Below are 12111 nucleotides of genomic sequence, written 5' to 3'. Positions count from 1 at the left end.
GGGCGCATGGAGGCGGAGCACGCCTGCGGGTGAGCCGGGCGGCGGGCGCGGGGACCGGCCTCGTGGACCCTCCTGCACCCCAGTGGGTCGGGTTGGGCCTGCCCCTGGAGGGCTGCATGGGAAGCTCTGCAGAGGCCCGGGAGCTGCACACCCTCACCCCGCGCCCAGCACCCCCCTCCCCGGGGTCCCCAGCCCACCCACGGGGCACTTACTTATCCTGACCCCACAGAGCCCTGGGCTGCGGGGGGGCCCATCCCAGTGTCACATAGGGCTCCCCCCCAAGCCAGATGGACCCTGATTCCATCATGGAAGGGTGGGGCGTCCCTGAACCTCTGTCTCTTCTTCGCCCTGGGGTTCAGTGCTCCTGCTTCCTAGACTCATGGTTGAGAAAACCCAGGTAGCTGGTCGGTGGGGACTGGCCAGAGTCCAGAGAATGTCCTTCCATGTCTTGCTGGCTCGTTTCCTCATCTGGCAAACATCGACAAAAATGGTTCTTGAAAACATGCTGGTTCTGGGAGCAGCAGAGGGATTAGGGTATGGCCAGAGAAGGCTGGGCCAGTGCAGGGAGGGGCCTGTGGGAGGAAGGGCCTAGGTGCGCAGTAGGCACCCCTGAGTGCGGGGGTGGCCACTTGATGGGAGAGACTGGCTGGACCCACAGTGATAGGGCAGGGTGCACTGCGCTGTGCCTCTCATAGCTGGGCCTTGAGGCTTGGGTCATGGCTTACTTTGCCCCTGAGGGGCCTGTCCACCCCCCACACCTGGAGCTGCTAGGATTAGAGGAAGGCCAGGTGGGTCCATAAGCCTTGAGCCAGGCCTGCTGGGGTGGGGCCGGCCAGGGCTTTGGTGGTTGGCACCCCTGTCCTTGTGCTCTGGGTCCTCAGGAACGCCATGTGTGGAGGCCTCCAGGCTCCTCCTAGAGGCAGTCCCGAGGAGGAGCCTGGGGCATGAGGCCTGGCATGTGCCTTTGCTTTCATTCGGGGCGGGGTGGGGGGGGTGGGGGGGTGGCCCAGATTGCCCCGGTACAGCAAGAAGCGAGCCAGCCGGTGCATCTATACCTGATGCAGGTACATCTATACCTGGTGCAGCTGGTCTAACCTCCATGCCCCGCAGGCCTGGGAGGAGCGTTATGGGGTGATTCAGACTCCCCTCTGCCCAGTGGGACAGGCAGTAACGCCGGGTAGCACAGCTAGGCCATGGCCTATGTTATCCCAGGGTCTCACAGACCCCCTCATTCTTGCACTGTGGTGATCGCAGTGGGTGACCAGTCCTGCAGTAGTGGGTGACCAGCCCTGCCGTTGTGCCCCAGCTTCCTGGGGCCTTCCTTCTGTAAACACCAAAGGTTTGCAGTGTGCACACTTGGGACACCCCTCCCAAGAGGCCCAGGTGTTTGTGCTACAGCCCTGGGGCTCTCCTCATCCACACAGGGTTGGATGCTGCGGTAGCTACAGGGTTGAGACCCTGGTTGGCTAAAGCAGGCACAGGACTCTGCTCTGCCCTTCCCCTTCTAGGTGCCCCTCCATCTTAGCCCCGCCAGAATGGTAGCAAGGGCTAGTTGTGAGTTGTGGTGCTGACTGTGGGCGGAGGGCGCACTAAGCCATCCCTAGGTGTAGAAGGTGGGGACTGAGGGACCTGTGCCGTCAGCACAGCTAAGCCCTGGCCAGTGGGGCTTGTGCCCACAGCTTGAGGCCAGAACCCAGGACCCTAGGCTGGAGCCTCCTGCAGCCAGGCTGAGGCTCCAGGGGCCTGGCCTGCCTCGTGGACACGGGAGAAGTGGGTGCTGGAACAGAGGCAGAGGTAAGCGGTGTGGGTGGAGGAAGGAGGGAGAACTCTGCCTTGTGGAGGGCTAGGAGGGTTCTTCCTTTGAGCAGAGAGAGTGGGGTATGGGCTGAGTCAGGGACTCCGGATCTGCTAACCACTGGGTCACAGGCTGAGGGACTGTGGTGCCATCTTGTTCATCTTTTCACTGTGCATGTGCCCAGGGTCTCCCAGCCCCTCCAGGGGTGTGTGTGTGGGGGGGGGCTGGCTGCTTTGGGGATCCCTTGCAGCTAGTAGATTAGAAGAGGAGAGACCGAGGTGGAAAGGCCAAGCTGACATCCTCTGTAGTGTCCTTCCCCAGGGCCCTGCCATGGTGTGACCCCTTCCCGGCCACCTGTGCTGTCACCTCCTTGGTATGAACCTGGCAGCTGGCCCTTTGGCCTGTGGTTTCTTGGAGGGCAGAGTGTCTTGTTTACTGCTGGTGGCTGACCAGCTGGAGTGAGTGGTGGCTGGGGGTGGAGACTACAGAAAGCCTGAGGGGCAGCATTTGAGGCCCATACAGCCTCGCCACCCCCCCCACCCCCCCCCGCAGTACCCATTGTCCCTGAGGCTAGCTCTTGCAGAATGGTCGCGGTTTGGAGGTTGTGCAGTGGCCAGGAGGGGCTGGCCAGGCTCAGGGGCTGTGGGGCGGAGGACCAGGCTCAGGGGCGTGGCCTCTGTTGTGGCAGTCAGACTCTGCTTGTAGGGTTCACATGGTCCTGGGGCAAGTCCTGACACCCTGCCCTGGTGCCTGTGTGTGGCTGTCCTGTCACCCCAGGGGTCTGGGGCAGCCCTGACAGGAGGCTCACATGGGGAAACTGAGGCCCAAGGAGGCCCACCCATTTTTTTTTTTTTTTACCCTTCTATAGATCGTGTCTTCTGAAGAACAACTTGCAATTGATGGAGGCGCCCCAGAGGGCCAGTTCTGAGTGCTGCCGCTCCCAACATCGCCTGAGCCGCTGCTGAGGCGGCCTGTGCCCCTCTGACCCTCACCATTGCCCTTGCCCGCCAATGGCCTCTGCTGCCAGGCCTGTACCCAGGGCTGCTGCCTGAGCCTCCTGCCCCTCTCTTGGACTTGCTGTTCCCTGATGGGGTAACGTGACAGACTGCAGATCAGCGGCTGCCTGCCCACCACGGCCCAGGGCCACCAGAGTTTGGCTGAATTCAAGTTCATTTTCCCTTTGTTCCTAGGGGCGTGGGGCCCAGCTCTGTGCAAAGACGGCCTTCCATTCACCCATGTAGAGGAGGCATCCCCAGCAACTGCCCCACACAGGACACCTCTCTGCAGCCAGAGACACCATTGTGGGTTCTTGAAGTTTCCTTTGCTGATTTTTTTTGGTTGTTGTTATTTTTATTTTTTGCCTACACTGAGACAGGACTTTGGAACTGCCCGTCTTACTGGGGTGGGGGAGTGTTTTGTTTCTTTTTTTCTTTTTTAGAATCGGGTTTTCTTTCGGAATTCAAGGCTGGGCAGCTTTCTTGCCCTCCCTCAAGTATTTGCACAATATTTGTGCGGGGTGTGGGGACGAGGCTTTAAGAAATCTTTTCTTTTCAAACAAGCACGGGGATCTCGCTGGACTTGGTGTGGGGGGCTGGGGGAGCCCCCGTGCAGCCCTTGCTGGCCGGTCCTCTCCTGGTCCCCGGAGGCATGGCCCGCATGAACCGGCCCGCACCGGTGGAGGTGAGCTACAGGAACATGCGCTTCCTCATCACGCACAACCCCAGCAATGCTACCCTCAGTGCTTTCATCGAGGTGAGCAGGCTGGGTGGGTATCCTGGGGGGGTCAAGGTGTGAAAGGTGTTGGGGGTCAGTTGGGTTCCCTGGAGTGCTGGCTGCAGGCTTGTGAGCACAGGGGCACTGCCTAGGCTGCAGTAATCTTGAATGCTGGGTGACCTTGGCCTCTGCAGAGGCTGAGCAGGAAAGAGGCCTATGGTAGAGGGCTGCTCACTGAGAAAATGACCTGAAGACAGACAGGTGGGGACAGGAGATCCACCTTGTGGCCAGTCTGGGCTGTAAGAAGCTCAGTCATGGGGAAACCTTGGGTTTGAACAGGCTGTGGGGAACGGGACACCTTCCTGGCTCACAAGTTTGTGTGAACTGTGGCTATGTAAGGCAAGGGGTCATAGTTGGCCATGGGAAAGTGACCACTGCAGTTTGGAGAGGTGACAGGTAGAGATGCCTGCTGTGCACGGCCCCCAGATGTGACCAGCTGTGTTTGTAGAGCCTGTGCAGGGAGCAGAGTCGGAACTGGTCAGCATGGCTCTGCTGGGGCCCCTGTGCGGGGCTCCTTGCCGCAGACCCAGGGCTGCTTGCAGAGCCTGCAGCTGTGTGCAGGGCAGTTTGTGGAAGGCGCTTTTGTGGACTTAATCTCTGGTTTTTTTAAAAAAATATATTTTTATTTTTTTATGTATATGAGTGTATTGCCTGCATGTATGTGAGTGCATACGTGTTGTGCAGTGCTGCGGAGGTCAGAAGAGGGCTTCAGATTCCCCTGGAACTGGAGTTAAGGACAGTTCGTAGCCACCATGTGGGTGCTGGGACTCAAACCCTGGTCCTCTGCAAGAGCAGTTGGTGCTTTTAACCACTGAGCCGTCTCTCCAGCCCTGTCTTTGGTTTTTTTGAGACAGGGTCTCACTGTGTATCCCCAGCTGGCCACAAACTCGCTGTGTAGACCATCCCAGGCTAGACTCAGTCTCAAAGAATGCTGGGATTAGAGAGGTGTGAGCCATCATGCCAGGCTAGCCTTTAGTCTCTTAGTCCTTCCCTGTGGCATGAGCTAAGCCCCACGGATTTGTTGGCATCAATGCAGGGAAGAGTGCCTAGAGGGAAGCAGTGGGTACCCCGCTGTTAGGAAATCTGGACCCTGGGCACAGAGCTGGGTACTCTGTCTCTCTCACAGCTGACACCCTTGAGTTAACAGCAGGGCCTGTGGAGGGACTGGGAAAAGAGCATTGTGAGTAACTAGGGTCAGGGCTCAACGTGTGACCAGGATGAGGGCTTAGTGACGAGAATCAAGACTCAGTATATAACTAGGGTCAGGGCTCAGTGTGTGACCAGGATGAGGGCTTAGTAACTAGGGTCAGGGCTCAACGTGTGACCAGGATGAGGGCTTAGTGACGAGAATCAAGACTCAGTATATAACTAGGGTCAGAGCTCAGAGTGTGGCCAGGATGAGGGCTTAGTGACGAGAATCAAGACTCAGTATATAACTAGGGTCAGGGCTCAGTGTGTGACCAGGATGAGGGCTTAGTGACGAGAATCAAGACTCAGTATATAACTAGGGTCAGGGCTCAGTGTGTGACCAGGATGAGGGCTTAGTGACCAGAATCAAGACTCAGTATATAAGTAGGGTCAGGGCTCAGAGTGTGACCAGGATGAGGGCTTAGTGACGAGAATCAAGACTCAGTATATAACTAGGGTCAGGGCTCAGAGTGTTACCAGGATGAGGACTTAGTGACGAGAATCAAGACTCAGTATATAACTAGGGTCAGAGCTCAGTGTGTGACATATCAAGGCCCAGTATATGATCAGGATCAGGACTCAGAGTATGAGCAGGATGCAGGCTCAGTGTGTGACAGGGTCAGATCTCGGTGAGTGACCAAAATCAGGGCTCAGTGAGTGACCAGGGTCAGGGCTCAATGTATGACCAGAGTTAGGGCTCCTGGAGGCGCAGAAGGCCTCTCTGGTGTCCCTGTGGCCTCTGAGGTGGACAGTCCTCTCATTTCCTTGCACTCTCAGAATAGTTGGGTCCTGGCCTTGCTGAGTCTGGTGTCCCCATCTCATGGCCAGCAAGGTCCAGTCATTCCTTACCACTCTTAAAATATCTGCTGGGAGCAGGTAGGTGGGGGCTGGCCCTGCTTGTGGCCATGGGTATAAATACCCCTTGTTGGCTGTGAGCTGGGTGACCTTTTCTCTGGAGATGTGGCTTCCCCACTGGAGTCTGACTGATTCTACCTTGCTGGCTCTGGGGCCCTTACCCGAGGCCTGCTTGTTAGAGACCCAGAAAGACCTGTGTGGGACCTGTTTGTGCAGCCCGGGCTGGGCAGCCTGTGCAGATACAAGGCTGTCTGGGGGCTGGGGCCACCCTGCTGGAGTTCCAGCGGCTTTATCTGGAGAGCCAGGTCTTGCTGCCGAGACCCCTTGTCCTGGGTACTGCAGAAGTGGGAGGTGATGGGCAGGGGCCATAGCTCAGCAGTTGAGCCTTGGGTCTCAGTGAACACAGGCGGGCACCTTCCCTTTTCCAGGGGGATGGAGATAAGCAACTCAGAAGCCCCAGCAAAGGCCACCCTGTCGGTCACTGAGCTTCTAGATCCACCCTGCTACTTCATGAGCATGCTTGTTTGGGGGCGTGTGGGGGTGTGGGGGGCAAGAGGTCTCAGCCCTGCCTGGGAGCCCCAGTGGGCCAGGCCTGAGGGGACTCAGTTGTGGGCTTGAGGTTCTAGGTCCCGAGCCCCTGTTCAGGCCTTCCCTCTTCCCACCCCAGGACCTGAAGAAGTACGGGGCCACCACTGTGGTGCGAGTGTGCGAAGTGACCTATGACAAGACCCCTCTGGAGAAGGACGGCATCACTGTTGTGGTGAGGGGGGTGTGGCTCTGGGCACAGTGGCTGATCCAAGGCAGACTTGGGCAGCGGGATTGGGGCTCTTCACTGGGGAGCTGGGGCCTCTGCTGCAACTTACCACATCCCAGACTGTCCATGCCTGGGCCATAGGAGTGTGGGTACCTGAGCTGGTGTGTAGGACAGATAGTTTTGCAAAAGTTATCCCCGTTGTACTCCTGTTCCTAGACCTAGCCTGAGGTGGGATCTATTGGCCACAGCTCCTGAGTGCTAGCTCAGTCTGTGGTCTCCTAGAGTCCTCTTGTGTTTCCATCCTGGGGTAGTTGAGGCTTGGAGTCAGACATTCTCTGAGGCCACAGCCAGAGGAGGAGGGCTCACCTGGGGCGTGACATTCCTGTAATAGTGAGGTCTCTATCGGCCTGGTGTACTTGGCATTGTAGCCTGGGCTTTGAGCCCTGACAGCCCTGCCTGGTGGAGATGGAGCCCTCTTGTACAGATCAGCTGGGGCTCAGCAGTTGCCTGTCCTGGTCCAGAGCCAGTGTGGGACAGCCTGGCTCCTCCATGACTGGGCTATCCCAGGGGCCTCTTTTCAGCCTCTCACTGCTTGCCATTTGGGATCCTATCGCTGGGTAGCAGTGGGTCCCCTGGAGGCCCTGTGTGGAGGTCATGGGGAAGGATCCTAGCAGCTGTCTCCTTGGCTCTTCACCTCTGGGGACTTAGTTTAAGTGGAGGAGGGGTAGCTCTGCGGGATGGGCCATAGTGCTTTGAGCCCCAGAGCAGAGGCAGCCATCCTGCGGCCTGGCAGATTGCAATTCCCTGGTGCAGGACCTTCCTGTCCCACACTGGTGCATGGGTGGGCCAGGCCTTGTGTAGCAAGCTCTGACTAATTGCTAGGGTCTTGTAGTCCTGTCCTCAGTGTTAGAGTGACCCTAGGTCACTCCCCTGTGTGGACCCTGTGTCTATGGACTGGGTCTCATATCCACTGCCTGGCAGTATGGAGAGAAGAACTGGCTGGTATCAATCCTGGGCCCAGGCTCAATCCTGTTATTGACCCCTCCTGATCACATGGGCCCGGGATCAATCCTGTCATTGACCCCTCCTGGCCATGAGACCTTAGAGGCCTCTGTGAGCCTCAAGGGCCTCCCATTGCATGGGTGCTTGGAAGAGCGTGAGACAGAGGCATATCAGTACCTCTTTGCACCAGGTACTCTGTGCCCTCCCTGCCTCTGCAGCAGGAGGGATTTGGGTTAGACTCAGGGCAGTGACACAGACTGCTGGTCTCCACAAAGGTGCCTTGACTGGATGCAGGGAGGAGAGAGATAGTGAGATCAAGAACCTCCTTCCATCAGATGACTCCAGCAGACCCACATGGGTTTACCCTGCTACCAACAGATCCCAACAGGTCCAGGTCTGGACCAGTTGATGGGCCTCCTAAGATGCCAGTCTCTTGTCTTTCCTGCACCTTCCTGGGTTGGGCCCTTCCCTATGTGGGCCCCAGGGGACAGGAAAGAAAGCTAACATCCCCAGGGCAGGCCCTCAGCTACTTCTTCCACAGGACTGGCCCTTTGACGATGGGGCACCCCCTCCTGGCAAGGTGGTAGAGGACTGGCTGAGCCTGCTGAAGGCCAAGTTCTGCAATGACCCGGGCAGCTGTGTGGCTGTGCACTGTGTGGCGGGCCTGGGACGGTGAGTGACGGGTGTGACTCATGGTGGCAGGCACTGTTGCAGCTGGGAGCTTAGCCTGTGGTCTAACTTGATTGCCTTTGCTTTTGGGTGTGGGCCACATCCACTTGACCTTTCTGAGGCCCAAGGTTCCCAGGCAAGGCCTTCATAGTTTGGCAGGGAGGAAGTTCCTGCAGAATCTGACCTGACTCCCTCCTGCAATGGTTGAGACTCACTGTACCTCATTTAGGAGAAGAGTGACCCCAGACACAGAGACATGCTGTCACCTAGGCCTGACCCCTTTCTTAAGGAAGAACAGTTGCCTGCATTAGATGGAATGAGCCAGGCAGGGGAAGCCCCTGACGTTGGGCTTTCTGGAGTCTGTGCTCTCCACGAGGGAGCTGAGGGAATTGGGCAAGTCAGGCCTCCATGCCCTGTGTCTTTGACAGGTGGTCTGGGGTAGCGGGGACGGGGCTCAGGGTCCCAGATGACCTCAGCCTTCTCATCTCCACAGAGCTCCAGTCCTCGTGGCACTGGCCCTCATCGAGAGTGGAATGAAGTATGAGGATGCCATCCAGTTCATCCGGCAGTGAGTGGCCAGTGGGGGCGGCACTGGGGATCTGGGGTGGATCCTAGCAGTTGAGTGGATCCTGGGCTGTCACCATGGCCTCCTCTCTCCCCTCACGTCTCACTTCTCTGGTCAGTGGCTGTTTCTGGTGAAGTTTCCCTGGCCAAGGCTTCCTGGGCTAGCTGGGGCTGGGTCAGCCCTAAGTCACCTTTGTAAACAGAAGTCAGGACCCAGTGGTGGTGATGAAGCCTGAACTGGTTCACCTGCTGTAGCTGAGGGACAGTGGCCAAGGCTCCTGACCTCGCACACAGAGCTCTTTGGTGGCTCCTTGCTGTTCAGTGGATGTACCCAGGACATCCGTCTGCCTCTCATCACAGAGCCAGACCAGATACCAAACCCTCCTCTACCCCAGGGATGCCAACTCTGGCTAGTGCCTTTTGCTACCACCAGGTCCCCCGCCCTGTGGTTCACTGTTCAGCTGATGTCCATGGCCCAGCCTCTTCTGCTGTCCTTGGATGCTCCCAGGCCAGCACCTCCTTGTGTTGTGCCCTACCTGGAGGGCCCCCACCTGCCTGATCCTGATCAGCTGGGCAAGAACTACACAGTCGATGCTACAGCCTCAGCCTGTGGTATTTGTGTGGCACACGTTCGCTGTGGGGACACTTTAGTGTTGCCTGAAATGGCCCTTTTGTGCCAGCCATGCCATCTCTTCTCCCCTGGGCAGCAATGGCAGTGTGGGCCTGCTGGCCTTCAGGTTCTCTGGGGAGCCTGGATACACACAGACTGGTGTGCAGCTGGAAAGGCACATCAAACACAGGTACACGCTTTGTATGCCCCTGTGGAGATACAGTAAACACAGATACATACTTTGTATGCACCTGCAGGCTCACACCAAACACACACATACACACACACACACACACACACACAGACACGTCTCTATGCACCTATGGGGGCACACCAGACACAGACAGCATACACATGCACACATCCATACTCTGTATACGCCCTCAGAGGCACATGAAACACAGACACACACTCCGTGTTCACCTGTGGAGGTTCACCAAACACATCTGTGTGCTTTGATACAAAGTCTGAAGAAGGCTGGCTGATTAAGGTGACATGCCTCCCCCGTTAAGCCTGGGCCACCCCAGTATCTCCCCAAAGCACATTCTTGACTCACCCTGTGGGTCCTCCACCTGAGGTCACACAGTTAAGGACAGGAAGTGCTCTGCTGGCCAGGAGGGCCTGTTCCAGCCCCACTGGTCTCTGGGCTCTGCAACTTCCTGGACTAGGTGAGGTGCCCAGGCCCCAGGACCCCTTTCTCTCCTCAGGAAGCGCCGTGGGGCCATCAACAGCAAGCAGCTTACCTACCTGGAGAAGTACCGGCCCAAGCAGAGGCTGCGGTTCAAAGACCCGCACACACACAAGACCAGATGCTGCGTCATGTAGCTCGGGACCACGCGCTGTACACCCGGACAGTGGTCCTGGCCGCCTCCAGCTGCCTCTTCTCCTGAACCTCAGCGCATCTGTGTTCAAGGAGTCCAAGGGCCAAGTTCTGTGCCCATCTGTCTGGCTGTCTTTGTCCCTGTCGGTGCCCACGCTGTCTCTCTGAGGCTGCTCCTGAACTTCCTGCTGGTGTCCTGCAGCCACTCCACCCCCTGCCCAGGCCTCCTCTCCGGCCTGTGTACTGCACGTGGGTGTGTTTTTAACCATTGGGCCCAGCACCTCGAAAGCGGCCCTCACCCTGACCTGTTCTCAGCACCTACCACATTGAATCCTGGGCCTGAAGGTGCTCTGGACTCTTGAAGGCAATAAAACAGAAGCCGTGGATGTGCGTTGAGTGTTGCAGGGTCAGGTGGAGGTTGTAGGGTGTTGGGAGGTTGAGGTGCCCTTCACTGCTGTCCCAATGTGTGCTAAAAGTTCTGTATGTTTCCATGGCACCCTCTGGTGGCCGCACTAGGCTCTGCACCCCAGCTTGGGTCTGCAAGGTTTTGACACATTAAGGCAGAACCACACTTTGGCGTAGTGACAGTTCTGGGGTTGGAGCATTAGAAAGTAAGGCTGGGTCCCCTCCGCAGGACAGGGTGGGGTGTACCTGGACTATCCAGGAACATGTGCCCCATGGGGTGGCCTCAGCCATAGGTCCGTTTTTTAACCCCTTGGTTCCAGAGAAGAGCCCAGTGAGGGGTGGTGGGCTGAGATTTGGGCAGAGACCATTGACTTTGAAAATGCCACCCATCATCCAGGGAGGGAGGGAAGACAGCGTGAGGGCATCAGGGTGGTGTGGGGTACAGGTGGGTCTGAAAGTGTGGGGAGGCTGGGGTGGAATAGGGCCCAAGTAGGGTCCGATTGCCCTGCCACAAGTTCTGAGCTGTGGACTTGCTCTTTCATAAGCTGAGGAAAAGGGAGAAGGAGGGACAGAGCCTGGCTGGGAGGAGTCGGGTGCAGGGCTGGCTGTGTGGTGGGATGGCTGGCTGTGCGCCCCAGCGCCCTGGGTACTGATACCACTGTGGACATGGCCATAGGCCTTTGCAGACCTTCCTGTCTGCTCAGAACACGCACAGACCATCTCCCATCTGCATTTGCCACCCACTTGTGTCCTCTCTTAAGGCTCCACACGTCTGCCCAGTGTCCTCCCATCCGACCCAGCTCTGGACTAGGTCCTGAGACACCCAAGGAGTCTGCCCAGACCACCAGCAATCAGTTGTTCCTGCCCTTCCCAGTAAGGCAGGCCTCGTGCCTGGGTAGCAGGCTGCAGCCTTGTGAGCAGCTCCTGCAAACTCCTCTGCAGCCATGGCCTATTTGCACAAGATCACTGTAGTTTTTCAGGCCACCATCCAGGTTTTCAGCAGCATATTCCTGCCCCAAGAGGCACATAGTCCAGGGGGTGGGAGTGACAGAGTAAAAGGGTTCACCTGGGCAAGGTGGTGCGTGTATATGTGTGTGTGTGTCTATGTGTGTCCAGCACAGAATCCATGGGGCTGGGGTGGTGGTGGTGCGGTATGGAGGTCCCAGAGGTGCTTGGGTGAGATACAGAGCCCAGGGGTGGGTGTGCTGACTGAGCACCCCGGGTAGACCTGGCTGGTCTGGTGGGCCCTGAGGATGACAGTCTATGGGAAAGTCGCCCCCCCACAAGTTCTTTGTACCTGAGGGCCTGTCTGCCCATTTTTCCAATGGGGAACTTGAGGCTGAGGGGCAGGTTCTGGCTAAGGGGTGGCTGGGGGTTCTCAGAGAGCTGGGGACCCTCTGTGTTCTGCTCTGCTGGCAGGTCTGCGGGGCCTACAGCTGGGGACAGATAGCCAAGGCCTTTGTCTAGGGCTGTCTGGCCAGCCCTGCTGTAGGCAAAGTGGAGAAAGATCCTGTCCTGGGCTAGAAAGGCCCCGAGGTGGGGGTCCAGTCCCACATTCCCTGCAGAGCTTGGGACACTGGAGGATGCCCCCACTCCATGAGTGGGCTGCTCAGCTGTGGGCCTGTGACCTCTGCTCAGGCTACATGAAGTTGACCTCATTCCTGAGCTCTCATTAA

The 12111-nt window shown here is 57.8% G+C and overlaps 1 protein-coding gene across 1 annotated transcript; it reads left to right on the top strand.

The window, feature by feature from the left end:
* Positions 1-8: 8 nt before the first annotated feature.
* On the top strand, positions 9-10417 carry Ptp4a3 (protein tyrosine phosphatase 4A3). Its single transcript, XM_008851047.3, has 6 exons — positions 9-29; positions 2664-3547; positions 6279-6371; positions 7909-8039; positions 8530-8604; positions 9918-10417. Exons 2-6 carry the CDS (start codon positions 3443-3445, stop codon positions 10033-10035), a joined length of 522 nt encoding a protein of 173 aa, XP_008849269.1. The 5' UTR covers positions 9-29; positions 2664-3442; the 3' UTR covers positions 10036-10417.
* Positions 10418-12111: the final 1694 nt, after the last annotated feature.

This window comes from Nannospalax galili, unplaced genomic scaffold, assembly GCF_000622305.1.
Source record: "Nannospalax galili isolate Female #2095 unplaced genomic scaffold, S.galili_v1.0 scaffold525, whole genome shotgun sequence".
Taxonomy (NCBI): domain Eukaryota; kingdom Metazoa; phylum Chordata; class Mammalia; order Rodentia; family Spalacidae; genus Nannospalax; species Nannospalax galili.
This window is presented reverse-complemented; position numbering and strand designations above follow the sequence as displayed.

Bases quoted from the DNA above. Each gene is read 5' to 3' on its own strand.
- Ptp4a3 (XM_008851047.3), top strand. From the start codon at position 3,443: ATGGCCCGCATGAACCGGCCCGCACCGGTGGAGGTGAGCTACAGGAAC. The intron at 3,548-6,278 runs GTGAGCAGGCTG...TTCCCACCCCAG, and splicing joins CCCTCAGTGCTTTCATCGAG to GACCTGAAGAAGTACGGGGC. The intron at 8,040-8,529 runs GTGAGTGACGGG...TCATCTCCACAG, and splicing joins TGTGTGGCGGGCCTGGGACG to AGCTCCAGTCCTCGTGGCAC.